Source organism: Acipenser ruthenus, chromosome 12 (genome assembly GCF_902713425.1).
Source record: "Acipenser ruthenus chromosome 12, fAciRut3.2 maternal haplotype, whole genome shotgun sequence".
Lineage (NCBI taxonomy): Eukaryota > Metazoa > Chordata > Actinopteri > Acipenseriformes > Acipenseridae > Acipenser > Acipenser ruthenus.
This window is the reverse complement of record NC_081200.1, coordinates 2752739-2769358: the sequence shown is the minus strand read 5'-3', so window position 1 is coordinate 2769358 and position 16620 is coordinate 2752739. Positions and strand designations below refer to the sequence as shown.

Sequence of the window (16620 nt, the reverse complement as noted above, 5' to 3'; positions counted from 1 at the left end):
ATTCTCGTCTTGCCTCGTGGCAGAGGTTTTTAATCTCTCTTTCTTAATTTCTTGCCTAACTCTAGTCCCACAGGTTTAAGCACAATGGTCCTGCACAGGTAATATCATCCTGCAAATGAACCAGGCTAGGCAAAACAAGAACAATTATTTCATAAGCTTGCATTTACTTGGTTTGGCAAAACCCACTAGATATCGATGGCTTCCAATGTACGGAAATGCAATTATAAAAGTGTTTCACTGGTGGAGGATATGACTGCCAGGTGCCCCAAAATGACTGGCTGGGCAATCCATTGCTAAGTCATCACACCTTTAAACAAGTTACCTTTCACACATAAATAAATACTGTACATAAGAAAAACAGAAACAAAACAGTAGAGCGGCTTGCTAATCTCGTATATGCACATGCTGAAAAATAAAATAAACAACAAGTTACATGACAGTTTCTTATATTCAAAAATTAAAAAAAAGAAAGCGTTTCTCAGGGCTTGCCAGTAATCATTTGCATACATCAGACTGCAAAACAATGACATGCATATCTCTATTTGACATCACTATCAGCAAGATCAAATAGGCCTAAAGGTTTATACAAGTATGGGATATGAATTAATATAATAAAGTGTTTAATCATCCATATGGCAGACATGCAAAGTTTCTACGTTTTTCCCTGTAAAGTTGTTTGTGTAAGTTGCTACAAGTGTACATGGAAATGATGCAATAATGAATAGCTTGCATTATGATGGACATGAATAAGATAGCTTTCTGCTTTTATTGAACAGCAGCATTTTGGTAACATAGTATTACATGGGAGACCATTTGTGTCTGGCAGTGAGTGAAAGGCTGGAGCGAAAACCTGTACTGATGGAAATACACCAGGACACACACTCTAACACTGGTTGCTGGATGCCGGCTTTAGTTCAGCCACCAGCGCAGCTGACAGTGTGGTGCTGAAAGAAGAGCAACAGTTGCTTTCCAGATCAATACCTCATCCAACATGCGCTTTCAGCACACTGTGCGTCAGGTTCTGCATTCATGCGCAAGACCTCGCAGAAAGGGACGTTCTTTTCACAGCAGTATGGTAACGGAATAGTGTGGTATGATAGGGGCAGTGAAAAATAATTATAGAACTCGGAGCAAACAATTTAGCTTGGTTCCAGGGCAGTGGGTTTACTGTACAGTGTGTCCTTAAAAAAAATAAAAAAAATAAATAAATAAATAGGAGTTGAGAATCAATTTTCACACCTTGTTAAGTCATGCCAAAGACTTTTTTTCTTTCCCTTTTGTACTTCAAACCGCTTATCGTGGTAAAAGAGCCTGCCGCAGGAAGCTATAGTGTATCAGAAAGTATAGTACAAGATAAATTGTATCCTCAGTAAAAACACAAGCAAAAAACAAAAGATTATATCAGGCCCCCCCCCCCCCCCCCGTGAGAATGCTGCCAATGCTAATCGGAGGTAAGGAGTTTTGATTGTCAATCCTTTAATGGAGGCATATCCAGCACTGTGAAGGCATTCTGTCACATTCAAAAAGTGAGCTCTGTAAACTGATATAAAACCTCTAGCTTTTGTGCTTTGCCGAGTCTTTAGTACTTCATTAGGCAGGAAGCAGAGGGTTTGAAGACTCATTATATGTTAAATGAAGCAAATCGGTCTGTGTTCATGTAGCAGAAATGGAGATTCATTATTCCCGCACTTACTTGTTGCTGTCTCTGTACTTGTAGATATAGCACCCTTGGGGCATCCCACTCCCCCGATCCAAAGTGAAGGATAATTTCAACTGGAAGAGGGGGGTGAAGAAGAAAAAGGAAGAAAGAGGAGGGGGTTAATACTCAACACACACAAGACAAGGTGCAAAAGACGGACAATCACGATTCCCTGGGACACATTAGCTGGTGAAAACACATCATGAAAATACTGATGAAAAGGACAGTTTTAAATAATGCTTGTGGAACACTGCAATATTATTACCATTCAACCAGTTGACCTTTTAACACTGGACAGGGAATTGGAATTCATTCCCTACCCATTTTTATAGACCAGCAGGGGTATTCTATAAAGAGTGAAACTTTCCATGCATTGGAGACAAAAGCACGACCCCTCCACCCCCGCCACCCCCCACTGAGCAACTAAAATCAGACACTTTCCTCTCTCGTCTCTTCTGCTCCCTTTAAGAAAACACAAACAAAACACAAAACACACCACTTGAACCCAACATTCAAAAATGGGCTTGGTAAAACAAGTTGTGTTAAACTGGCCAACACCAGGTCTATATAAAATTGTCTAAAAGCAGCGAATAATAATGCTTAACATGCAAATCTCTTTACATAGATTCGGTACTTTTGTGTGATATGGTGAGAAAAAAGGGAAGATTGAAATTGCTCAAATTACTGGGTGACAATGGACCGGGAATCACACAAAAAAGTGCATAGCAGAACAAGCTGTGTAATTGGGAGGTCCATTATCTGACTGCCGTTATTCTCTCTACACAGCACCGGGAAACCCACAGCATTATACTACACAAATTGAACCCTACTGGTCCCAATGGATTAGACCAGTGAATGCTATGGTCTGCAAGACTGAACAGTGGTACATTCATACAGAGCAGTTGTTCATGAATACTACCGATTGATCGTCAACCTTTTTGTTAATTTCGCATAAATTCTTCTCACATTTCCGTTTTGTATCTAAATTGGTAATATTTTAAATTGAAAGAATGTATGCACGTCTCCCTGAAGTTTGTTTGTTTTTTCTCAATAGTAAATGTCCCATAAAAAGAAGAGACGCTGGATATTATTAAACACAAAGTTAGTATTAAAAGGGTTCAGCAAGGTCAGTCAAAGTACAATGATCTTGAAGATGGGAATGCTTAAGGAAAATCCTCTTTTTTTTTGCAAGTACATTTACAGGTTTCAAATAAAAAGTTGCAATAGAAAGATGAGTCGTGAATGGAGAAGGAAGTGGTGCAGTGACACAAGCAGCGTGTCATTGCCAGCACAATAATGCTCTGCTCTGAAGTGGTGGGGATGCACAGCATTTCTCCACAGTAGGATTTAAATGGGTGGGAGTGAGCATCCTGCTACTTTACAACAGCATGACGACAGAGCAAGCGTGTTGCAACGTGATGATCAAAAGAACCAAAAGCTAATGCAAATATCTGCCAGGTCATGTTGATCCTTGCAACCAAGAGTGTATGAGTCACATTATTATTTAGCTTGGGTTATGGACGGCTAAGGAACCAACACCGATGAGCACAGAGAAGCATTTTGTGATGTGGCAAAGTTGAGTAAAACCAAAACTGTGTAATGAGTTTGAAGAAGTACAGCATCCTTGTTTGAATCACAGTAACCTCTCTAAAAACCACAAAGGCATGCCAAATCAATATGCTGCTGGAAAGCAGGGGTTGTCAATATAGGGGTTAGGTTTACCTACTGTATTAGCACTGCATCACTGTTCATATACGAAAGCCCTTGGCTGTCAAACGCAGTGCCTGTCCGAAAGCAAACCCACACATAAGCTAATGCAATAGTAGTGTTAAGCACTGGGTTTTAATAAGCTGTTGCATGACTACATCACAATGCACTACATCACTCAGCCCTGGAACAAAACAAATGCCAGCGCTATAAACCAAAGCTGGAGAGGGTTGACCCCTGATATGATTAGCCATAGAAATTCGCAACACGATCCAGAAAGTCACCGCTCTATTATATAAAGCCCGGAGTCCCCTTTATTAGTCTTTATAAAGTTACTGGGAAGCCACGGCCAATGGAATGAGGTGCCAAAACCATAGAAAATGGGACAAAAATGGCCATTCAGTGCTGCTCTTAATTGAGTGAAGGTGGTATTGTGAGTGCCTTTCTCGTGGCACCAGCAGGGGTAGCCTCCAGAATGGCTCAATTTGACGGCTAGGTCATATTACGCGCCACTTCAAGTGACTTTATTTTTTTAAAGCAATGTGGTAAACAGAGCTCCGGAGCCAAATACTTTTATTTGAAGTTATAGAAAGCCACCTCATCGATCATCGATTTTTTTTTCTTTTTTAAAAAGAACTAGACATTGTTGCTTTGTTTCAAACCTGAATTACTTAATTACCAGGACTCAAAAACAAATTAAATCAAAATAGCTAGCTGCAGGGCTCAGTCCTACGTTATTCCCCTGCACCCCCCACCCCCACCCCCTTTCGATGAAAGAACAGGCACATTTTGAGTACAGGACTGTTGGAAAGTTCTTGGCTTTAAAAATTTGCCCCCAGGCTTATTTTAAGGGAGTACTGTATGTCTTTTTTTGAACAAGTGGATTTAAAATTAAAAAAAATAATAATAAAATTCCCTCTAAACATTACACATGCACACACAAACACCCAAAACATCATATTGCATTAAACAAACCTCTAAACATTACACATGCACACACAAACTCCAAAAACATCATACTGCATTAAAAAAGGGAATGTTTAGAACTCAATCTGGTGATGTCCTCTCATTCAACATTTCATTTCACATTTACAAGTTTTTATGGTAAATATTAAAACATGAATCACTTTTACCGACTTGTCTCAGAAGAAAGTGAGATGTACCCAAACATGTACAGTAACTAAAACTACTAATACGAAAAGCCTTGGAAAGCTGGCAGTGCCTCTATTGCCACGAGCAGAGTGGGCTTGCACGGGCTCGTTTGAGCAGGAGCGGCAAAGACGAGCACACGCTGTCCTCCGAAGCATGTGCAGTCAGCTAACCGCTTTTTTACACACTGCAGACTTACCGTGCATCCACCCAGAGCTATAGCGTCGGAGGACAACGCAGCCTTGGGCAGCTTACAGGGGTCGTTGGTGCGCGGTGAGCCGAGGACACCCTGGCCGACCTAACCCTCCCTCCCCCCGGGCGGCGCTTGGCCAATTGAGCGCCGCCCCCTGGAAGCTCCTGTCCTCGGTCGGCAAAGGAATAGCCTGGACTCGAACTCGCGACGTCCAGGCTATAGGGTGCATCCTGCACTCCACGCGGAGCGCCTTCAGTAGATGCGCCACTCAGGAGCCCCCAAAGAATGTTGTTTTTATTGATTGGATGAAACAAAGAAATGTTAAGAGACTTAAAACAGTTTGTCTTGAAAACGTTACGAGAATTCTATGCTTCAGTGTGCAATTGGGCTGGTCAACATTACTCAATTTCTGCTTTATTATTTAGCCTCCATGCTGGTCTCAATCGCTCCATAAACAGTGCTGACATAAAACCTAAATGGATAGCCTGTTGGTGACCAAGCATTTAAAAAGTGCCAGTCATGTATTTTTGTATTGGCTTCTCAAGGTCAGCGGTAGTAATGCGTGGATAGTGAACTTTGTCTTTGCCTTCTTTTCTGTATCTTTTCATTAAATCAACAAAAATACATGATTGACATGTTTAAATGCTTGGTCACTGACAAGGCTAACATTGCGGGTTATGTCAGCTCTGTTTACAGCAAATCAGAAATTGAGTATTTTTTTTTTTTTTCTTAAATTGTATCTGTTTTATAAGCAGGATGACACACTGCAGGGCTTGCGTGTTGTGTTGCATTAACATACGGCTTTGTTGTTAATGCTACACAATGCTCGCCCTGTCGTGTGTTATCCCTTGCGTATTCAATTTCTTATTATTATTCAAATTAATTGTTTTCTTATATATTTAAGACAAGGCAATTTTATTTTTCTGTTAAAAGTGCTCCTGGCTATAATGCTCTGCCACCCAGCTGTACAGCATTCCTGGGGAGAACCGTTACTATTTCTAAATTCAGCATCAGCAATATTGAGTGTTTAACACTGAACAACAAGAACCTGCCAATTATTATTTTACTTTGAAACAAAATCTTACTGAGCTTGATAGTTTTGTTTTGATATCTGAAATAAAAAAACGTCCATGTTGAACTGTTGAAAGTATGATTGAACCTGCATGCCCCTCCCCTCCCCTCCCCTCCTTGCTTCCCATGTGTCAGTGATTCAGCTGTTCTACACGACTTCCATCAGGAACTGGGCGATCTGACTATCAGATGTGCCTCAAAACACAGGAGGGGAGGGAGGGCAAGGATGAAAACTTAACAAGGAAGATAGATACTGTATCTATACACTTTACAAAACGTTGTCTGGGTGTCAGGTTCGTATTTGCCAATTCCTTACATAAAAAAAAAAAAAAAAAGTACTGTATATAAAAAATATTTCAAAGTCGATTAATGCGCTGGTCCTTTCAACTCGTGCAATCAGATAAGGCCAAATAAATGTATTTTTATCTGCCGGCTAGGTCAGTTGCATGCGAAATGAATTCAGGAGGAGTCTGAGCCCTCTGAAGAGATATATTTATACGTAATTTAGAACTAAACTTTGAACGAGCACAGACTTGGCACTGCTGACTTTCCACTTGTTTTCCAAGAGAAGCCCTGGATTACGAATTACTTTATAATTGGATGATATTAATACGGGGGAGCTCTCGGAGCTTGTGTGCTGGCGGGGAGGGGAGCCTGTGATTAGAGACGCTTATTTTGCTCCATCTTGATTTTCTATTTTTAAAAGGCAGTGCTCAGGATGCAAGTAGACCAAACTCGAAGGGGAGTTTTGAAGCACGGCGGACGGTTGCTTCCAAGCTGTATACGATTACAACATGTTCCACAGATTCTTGTAAGAAACGTCCAAGCCAAGTTTCTCTGGTTTGTAAGACATAGCTGTCACGAACTCGAACAATCTAAAGTCTGTTTAAAAGTAGGTGACTATGACTTCGATTCTATCAAAATACTCTCAAGAACATGAACTAATGAAAGTCCACGTGAAATCTGATCACAATTGGAGTTTATGTAAGAATGTAAGTGTGACGTATATACCACACTCTGTATGAGATTCCCGGCAGGAAGAGAGATGTCGGAAGGAAGGAAAGGGTTTCAGATTCATTGGTTTAACTGGTTCTTAAAAAATAGAGTTTCAGATGTGGGTTGTGCATCATAAATGGAAAGGAGAGTAGGGTTCAGCTTCAAGGCATGTCAAATAAAACATTTTATACCATATTAGCATTGTAATAAACAAGTGAAAAAAAAACAAACAAAAAAGTTGAGTTGGCTCCAACAAGCCAAACAGATGCAACAATCTGAATGCCATATGGATTTACATTTCAAAGAATATCTGTTGCTTTAGCAACGGCACTCCAAGCAATACAGGAGATTAGCATGGTGAAACAAATAAAATGAAAATGCATTTTAGTCATTCCCCCCCATCCCCCCCCCTCCACGATGTATATGCACTGTGACTCTTCAAAAAAAAAAAAGCTGCTTCTCCATCTGTTCTTTCAAATCTCCACTGGCCGTGCCACTTGTAGGTAGAGCTGCAGGAACCGATCATTCGATCAAGCTCTCCACAGGTGAGTGTCATGGGTGTTGGTTGAGCTAATTGACCATTCCAAGTGAAACAAGCGAAGGAACAGCTGCTTGAGTTTGTGTGGCTCACTGTTCTCCACAGAGTAGGAAAAGCAGCAATCACACATCCAAGCAGCTGTTTCTTCGCTAGTTTCAGTTTTAATGATAAATTAGCCCGATCAACACCATTGACCCTCCCCTGATTTCTGTGGAGAGCTCAATCTGAACAATTGAATAATCTGTTTGTACAGCACAACCTGCAGAACACAGGCTTCCTTCCCTGAAAACTTTCTTTGCTACTTTGTCTTTCTGTGATGCTATAAATGACATCTACAATGTCCGTGAAAAAAAAAAACAAAAAAAAAACCCAAGGGGTGAATGATGCTTATATTTTACTTGGTGTTCTGTGTTTTGTTACATTGCATTACCACAGAAAACTTAAAAGGAGCAAATAATGAAACATTTCAAAACATTTTTTTTTTTTTTTTACTTTATAGGGCACTGCAACTTTAAACGTTACTAAAAACTACAAAGAAAAATGGTGTTAATGATGGACAATAATTTGGGATAATATGAAGAACGCCAATATTAGAGACACCCTGTTTCAGTGACTCCCACATCAAAGAAATAATAACAACCGGCAATGACATAGCCTGGATAGCCTCTGTGCTGCAGAGTGTCAACACACCAAATCACACTGACCCCTGACCCTCTGTGCTGCAGTGTCAACACACCAAATCAAACTGACCCCTGACCCTATGTGCTGCAGAGTGTCAACACACCAAATCACAATGACCCCTGACCCTATGTGCTGCAGAGTGTCAACACACCAAATCAAACTGACCCCTGACCCTCTGTGCTGCAGAGTGTCAACACACCAAATCAAACTGACCCCTGACCCTCTGTGCTGCAGAGTGTCAACACACCAAATCAAACTGACCCCTGACCCTCTGTGCTGCAGAGTGTCAACACACCAAATCACACTGACCCCTGACCCTCTGTGCTGCAGTGTCAACACACCAAATCACACTGACCCCTGACCCTCTGTGCTGCAGAGTGTCAACACACCAAATCACACTGACCCCTGACCCTCTGTGCTGCAGTGTCAACACACCAAATCACACTGACCCCTGACCCTCTGTGCTGCAGTGTCAACACACCAAATCACACTGACCCCTGACCCTCTGTGCTGCAGAGTGTCAACACACCAAATCACACTGACCCCTGACCCTCTGTGCTGCAGTGTCAACACACCAAATCACACTGACCCCTGACCCTCTGTGCTGCAGTGTCAACACACCAAATCACACTGACCCCTGACCCTCTGTGCTGCAGAGTGTCAACACACCAAATCACACTGACCCCTGACCCTCTGTGCTGCAGAGTGTCAACACACCAAATCACACTGACCCCTGACCCTATGTGCTGCAGTGTCAACACACCAAATCACACTGACCCCTGACCCTATGTGCTGCAGTGTCAACACACCAAATCAAACTGACCCCTGACCCTCTGTGCTGCAGAGTGTCAACACACCAAATCACACTGACCCCTGACCCTCTGTGCTGCAGAGTGTCAACACACCAAATCACACTGACCCCTGACCCTCTGTGCTGCAGAGTGTCAACATACCAAATCATTAGGTGGAAAAACCGGGGCAACACAAGGCAGAGTTCTCATTATGACCACTGAAAATCAATACGAACGGGTACGAACACACCAGGAACTGAACCTAGGCGTATCAATAGCATCTACATCAAGGCCATTGAACAAGTTTGTATTTTTTTTTTTTTTGAATGACAGTCAAATCAATTCTCCTATATTGAACAATACATTGTGATATTTCCTACTACTATTTATTATTGTTATGTTCAGAAATACTGCTCCTTAGTCCATGAATCCTTGTTCTGAATAATCTGCACTGCTTTAGCAAACCGAGCAATATCTGATCTGGTTGTTTGAAAAAGCAATGAAACCTTAAGAGGGAAATCAGTGCGTAATTGTGCCGGTAAACACTAGCATATGGTGCATTTAAATTAACAACCACAATCAAAGCCAAAACTTGGTTAAGAAACACACAGCTGGCAGCAGAACTAATTTCTGTGCTCTTTATCGTACAAGCGTTTTGATAAGAACCATGCGATAGCCACCTACTTCAATAGAGAGGGAGGTGAAATACTACAATAAGGACAGTGTTATTCTCCAACCACAGTAAAAAGGACTGATCTTCTCTACAGCATGAACTCCCAAGACCTCCGAGTATCAGGCAGTCCGATCCACAGCTGTGCTACCAATTGCTATTGATGTTGAAGTGCTGTGTGCATATCGCCCCTTTATCGATAAGGGGCCCATATTGTAACAATGCATTTCCGAGTTTAAGAAAAGGGCTTAGCCATTCTTAAGGGGGTTTAAGAACTATTTGGAGAACAGGTACAGTACACTGGGAGAGCCACAAGGATGATAAATACGAAATCCGACACAGGGAGCTTTTACTTTGACACCAGCAAAGGCAATGCCTAAACGGTTGTCTAGTTCACCAGGTTTCTTATTAGCTTCACTCAAGGCTTGAATATGGACTCTGTCCAACAATGATTTCATTGCAATTAAAAAAAAAAGCACACAACAAAAAGGTCTGATTTAAAAGAAAGCTAATGTCTGATAAAGGCGATCTTGATTTAACACTGTTTATCAGATGAACCTCAGCTTTGAATACACAAACTACGTGCACAATCTAACATGCCTTTGTACCTATATTACAACACCAGCAGTGATCTCATTGTGTCTATATTGAACATCCAATTTTGAAACACAATTCACCTGTGCAAATACTACCCCCCCCCCCCCCCCCTTTCCTCCCTGCTGAAACAAACACCGTTTCCTCCTTCCTCAAGTTTCCTTTAAATAAAGTAATCTGTGGATTTCCCCAGGCCACTTAAGCTTTCCCAAGAACCGGAAATAAAGAAATTATTAAGAGCAACATCAAATCAAATTTTATTTTATTTTGTATAGCGCCTTTCAAGATGGGCCACCTTCACAAAACGCTTAACATTAAAACAATTCAATACAATGAAAAAATAATAACAAACAATAAAAATTTAAAAATATAAAAGACCCAAATAAAAATAGTAAGTAATAAAAGATAATACGAGAAACAATAATTTTACAAAGAACATTTAAAATGAAGAAACAGCAAAGCAGAATAGAATTAAAAGATTAAGAAAAGGCCAAGTGAAAAAAGGTGTTTTTAGTTTTGACTTGAAGAGTGAGAGGGTGGGTGCAGTGCGGACAGAGAAGGGAAGAGCGCTCCAGAGTGTAGGAGCTGCAGAGTTAAAAGAACGGCCGGCAAGAGAGTTACACGCTTTGACTTGGGAATTACTAAAAGGACAGAGTCAGAGGATCTCAAAGTATGTGTGGGGATACAGCAGGGCAACAAGGAGGACAATTATTTGGGGCCGGAGTGATTTGTATGCAAGCAGAACAATTTTAAAAGTAACCCTATATCCGATAGCTAACCAGTGAAGAAGGGCCAGCTGAGGAGTGATGTCATCATGGTGTTTGGATTTGGAAAGGATCCTGGCTGCAGCATTTTGTACTAATTGTATTCTATTAATGGCACATGCTGGAAGACCAGTGTAGAGTGAATTGCAGTAGTCCAGACCAGAAGTGACAAGTGCATGGCAAAGGTTCTCAGCATCACATACAGAAAGATATGGACGTACTTTGGCAAAGTTACGGAGATGATGAAAGGAAGATTTAACAACAGATGAGATGTGGTAATCAAAGGTAAGCCCACCATCCTGAAGAACTCCAAGACTACGAACAAAAAAGGGGAAGGAAGTAGGCAGCAGTTTCCAAAGCTGAGGGAAAAGGAAATGCATTTTGTAAGTTGAGGGTGGGATCCCACTAGCAAGAGCTCTGTCTTCTTCACATTTAATTGTAGGTAGTTGGCAGACATCCAGGCCTCAATGTCTTCCAAGCAGGCAGAGAGCTTGGACATCTGGGAGGAAGATCAGGAGAGACTTTCATATAGAGCTGGGTGTCATCAGCACAGGAGTGGAACAGAAGACCATGATGACGAATTAAATGACCAAGAGGAATCATGCAGATGTTAAACAGTAGTGGCCCAAGAACAGAGCCCTGGGGAACACCACATGTGAGCGGGGTTTTGATGCTACTATCACCAGCAAAAAATATACGACCAGATAAATAGCAACTCAGCCACGAATAGGACAATCCTGACAGACCTACATATTTCACGAGGCAATCCAAGAGAACTGTGTGGTCAATGGTATCAAATGCAGCAGTGAGATCAAGAAGGATTAGCACAGATGGTGAGCCTCTATCAGCATTCAGAAGGAGATCATTAACAATCCATACTAGGGCTGATTCTGTACTATAGTGAGGACAAAATCCGGATTGGAAAGACTCAAGCAGGTTATTTTCAGTCAGATGTTTCAGCAGTTGATTGGCAACTACCCATTCAAGAGTTTTAGACAGAAATGGGAAATTAGAAATGGGATGGAAAATTAGATAGAACAGTGGGGTCAAGATTAGGTTTTTTAAGTACAGGTAAAACCTGGGCGAATTTAAGAGCAGGTCAGAACTGTATCTGATTGAAGGGATAAATTGAGAATGTGTGAGATGTATGGAGCAAGTTCATCACTACGTGAACAAACTAGATTGGTAGGCCATGGATCTAGAGGACATGTAGAAGGGCTAGATTTTGGGGAGTAGTTCTGAAACATCTAAAAGGGGTTACAGAAAGAAAGGAAGAGAGACAAGGTGGAGGTATAGGAGGGGAGTCAAGGTCGAGAAATTAGTTAGATAAGGAAGCAGAACGAGGGAAGTTTGAATAGTATAAATTTTGTGTTTGAAAAAAGAAGAAAAGTCATGCCAAGTGATGGAGGAGGAAGTAGGACCCAGCAGCCTACTACCAGGGTGAATAATTTTATCAAAAGTTTTAAAAGAGAAAACTAGGTTTACTCTGCCCCTTGTTTATGATCTCAGAGTAATATTTCATCCTGGCTGCCGTAAGGGTTAGTCGATAGTTTTGGAGGTGATTGGCCAGGATCTCTTTATGAACAGTAAGACCAGAGGCCCTCCACTGCCACTCAAATCTATGCCCAGTTGTCTAAGTTCAGGTGTGTACCAAGGGCAGTTGCAATTATTCTGGAGGCCACGTGTCTTAACTGGGGCTACTGAATCAATGATGTCCATTAATGAAGAATTATATAGTAGCACTGCTTCCTCCACAGCAGAAGGGACAGTACTGTTGAGGGGAGAGGAAGAGAGAAAGGGAGACAGAGTAGAAGGAGTGAGATGACTCTTTGAGTGATAAGAGATAGCAGACACAGGAACAGGTGAAGAAGTACATAGATTAATGTCGGCTGAGATGAGAAAATGATCAGATATAGTTATATCTTTAACAGAGACATTAACAAGTTTCAGGCCACGAGAGATTAAAAGATCAAGAGTATGGCCACGAATATGTGTAGATGAGTAAGACCAGGACAGTCAAGAAGAGACAGTAAGTCGCGAACAAAAGGACAAGATGGAGAAGCAACATGAATATTGAAATCTCCAAGAAGGAAGAGTTTGTCGGTGGTTGTGTGAATCAAAGACAGAAACTCAGAAAAAAATCGTCAATGAAAGAACTGCTGTATTTAGGAGGACGATAGATGGCAACAGGAGTGAGACTGAGGGGAGAAGGAAACCTAACAGTAGTGTGTTCAAAGGAAGAAAACCTTTGTAGAGGGAGCACTGTATCAGTATGTGCAGTCTTGGAGATAACAGCAGTGCCACCACCCCGTCCAGTCAAACAAGGGGTTTCAAGGAATCTATAGCCATCAGTGGTGGCAAGACACAAGGCAAGGCAAGGCAAGACGGTCATTCTCAGAGTGCAAGGTTTCAACTAGACAGAGCAGATCGAGGCTGTTCTCAGTAATTAGTTCACTTAGAAAAATCTTTGTGAGAGTGAACGACAGTTAAGAAAGGACATTTTAAAACTATTTGTGGGAGGTGATGGAGAAAGAGGAGTTAAGCAAAGGAATCTGGACAAGAAATAGTCCAGACTCCTCACGATTAGAGAAGGAGGGGACACGCTTAGTCCAAGGAAACCAAACATTAGGAATCATACTTGGGGGTAAGGCCCCGAGTACAGGGAGAGAGAGAGAGGTTTAGAGTAACACATGATCTTTCATCTTGAGAGAGTGGAAACAGTACCATACAGTGTCTAAGTGCTGGGGTGCTGGATTGAGCAACCCCTCTGCTGCTGGTGCTGGCTCTGCTGCAGGTGAGTGGAAAGTGCAGCATCAGTCCCAGAGTGTCTCAATGGCTCAAAAAGACACAGATTTTAGCATTATGGATTAAAAGTTTTAAAACTCAGTTTCCATAAAACACATGATTCATGGCTTGGAGATAAATTAAGCGATGAGGGCTCTGGTGCCTGGCAGACCCTCAGATGACATCTGATTGATAAATTGGTCTATCAATTCCTAAAGACTTTCCAGATTGGTATTCCTCACAGCTACCTGTGAACTAAATCAGCATACAGAGACCGCGTCATATCAAATTATATTGCCACCTACTTAACCCTTGTTAAGTGCCAATGGAAAACCCAGGTTATACAGCTTGCCTGGCCTCAATACAGTCACGGTCCATATTGTGTTTGTTAGTTCTTTAGAAAACTCCAATACAGAACAAGGGATTCTTAATTCAGCCAAAAAAAAAAAAACTGAAAAGAAAAGAAAAAAACAGCAAAAATCTAATTGCATTTCAAAAAATGTTGGTGCAAATATACAGTATATAAAAAAAACACGTTAGTTGCATATTAACATACAAATTAAATTCATATCATAAAAATAAAGAAATCTTTCTCCCACAAAGTTGTTATTATTTTAATTATCTGCATGGCTGGGATTCCCACTCTTGCTATAAAAAAAGAAGATTACCAATTGTGAACAGAGGCTTTGTGTGTGAGCACATAGGTCCTAACAATGCCCTTGATGTACTTAATTTGTGGTACAATGTCACAGCCTCTCCAAGCCCCGTTATCACTCCAAACATGCAGGTGCTTTCCTGATGCGTGTCACAGATTTCTTGCTTTTTGACGTCAGCAATTTTAGTAGCGAGTTATCACCTGCATCAGCAGGACAGGGAAAGAGATTAAAGCTGGCTGAACACTTCCACTCTGGAATTGCTCCATCACAAGTAAGCAGCAGAATAAACAAATAGGGCCAACGTGGAAAAAAAAAAAGCCAGCGTCATCACAATAAAAAGATATTAAATGTGCTCTTTTTGTAATGCAATGCACACAAACAAAACCATTCCCAAATGCAAACAAAGAGATGGGGGGAAAAAAGAAAGGACTTGTATCCAGGACATTGAAAAGGTCTTGTTTCATTCTTTGGGAACTCTTAATGGGCTGGATTCTTTTATCTCCGGTGTTTCATGATCTCTATTAAGATCCATGGCCCTTTGAAAGGTTAATTGCTCCTGCTAATTCCAGCTAATGATAGCCTTGTTTGAATGTACGTCATTCACAAGCTTAACAGAAAGCCCAAGCACTGCCTTAGCAGCAGAGGCGGAGCTGAACTTTGTAAAGGCTATGGTGAACTGGAAACTGTTCAGTTTGGCGCACTGTAGAGTACGTTAAGGACTCTGGTGTCTTCTGTTTCAAATTTGTTATGTATTGCTCTTGTTGAGAAGTAATATTGTAGCTTTTTTTTTTTTTCTTACCCATATAAAATACAAAAGCTTTCTTGAGCTTTACATTTGAGTTACATTACATTAAACCCCCAGTATGTGTAAAACCAAAGTATGCGTTGAGTAACACCTGCAAATGTGTTATCCCGCATTAAAAAATCGTTTGAACCGAAACTACACAGTGTGCACCTTGTCTTCGTTTAACAGCAAAGCAAGTACCCTTTGCATGGTTTCAGAGATTAAAAAGAACATGAGTTAATAAAAAACCTTTGACTCTCAAAAATAAATAAATTCAAAACATACTGGAGAAGAAAAAAAAAACAAAAACACACAATTTATCTGCCCCTAGAGGGAGCTTCCTAAAAAACGCAGATAAGGTGAAACAAAAGGCTAGACTCCTACGAAGCAACAAATCGTGACAAACAAAACAGAATTGGCTGGAGGCAGCTATTATGCAGTAGGGCTCTTTTTAACAATTCAATTGAAACACATTTTACAGTACAGATTTGTGCTATCAACAGCACCATGCATGACTGCACTTAAACAGAGGACATCCATTCAACCCCAAATCCAAAGAACAAGTGGAGGGGGTGATGATCGCTCACGGCAATGTTCACTTAATTGACTATTAAGAGGCTAATTTTCTCTCTGCCTTTAACCAATTCACCTCAGAGAATCAGCAGGAATTTAATTTGAAATGTTATTTATTTATTTATTGATTGTATTGTATTGTATTGCATTGTATTTATCCAAATCGTATCTTTGTAGGGGACACAACATTTGTTATTAGTATAAAAATGAATTCCATATTGTCCTTTTTTTTTTTTTTTTTAAATAAAGCACTCTGTGTATTTGTTAATGAAGGGAGCTGTATCAATGAAATTGGTACACTATGGTACAAAAATGCAATACACAGGCTACTTGCATGAAGTAGTAAATACAATAAATGAATAAATAATACAAAATAAAAAATTGGCAAGTACATTGAGGAAGATCAAAATCTAGTGAGCTGACGGGAACTGGAAGGCAACACTGATAAACTCTGCAAGTTGGTATCTTAAAAACATAACTTGCTTTAAGTTTTAAAAAAGAACTATTGTTTGTTCTCACTTCTAATGTTCTTTCTAGAACATTTCCCGGCTTCAATACATTTCTTATTGATGTCGTTGAGACTGAGAGATTCTGCTGTGTTTCCCTTGAGGGAAACACTTAAAACACAAAAGCAGCAAATCCCATTTATCCTCACCCTGAACATCCCCAACGCAAACATGTCACTCTTTAAAAGACGCAACTTAGGATTTCCTTCTGGAACTGTGCTTTGCTCAAATAGTTTTCACTTTCAATGCATTTAACTCTCATTTTTAGTATACCGGAGAAAGTATTTTATTGTACAGGGTGATTAGAAAGTAAGTTCATCACATCAATGATATAGTGCGTTGATGTGGTAAACTTTCTTTGTATTCAATTAAATACTTTTCTCTAGTCCATCTAGGGTTAACTATGAGTTTAATAACACACACTTGAGATTGTTGACTGGAACAGGGGTAATTGCTATGCAACA

At 40.6% G+C, this 16620-nt stretch overlaps 1 protein-coding gene across 2 annotated transcripts in view; it reads right to left on the bottom strand.

Annotated features, from left to right (window-relative positions):
* LOC117417250 (DIS3-like exonuclease 2) overlaps nt 1-16620 on the bottom strand; it is an 86816-nt gene that overhangs the window by 19560 nt on the left and 50636 nt on the right. For both annotated transcript variants that reach the window (XM_034029234.3, XM_034029236.3), the window contains exon 14: nt 1694-1773. In XM_034029234.3, coding sequence (XP_033885125.3) covers nt 1694-1773 — 80 coding nt within the window. The remainder of the gene's footprint in view (nt 1-1693; nt 1774-16620) is intronic.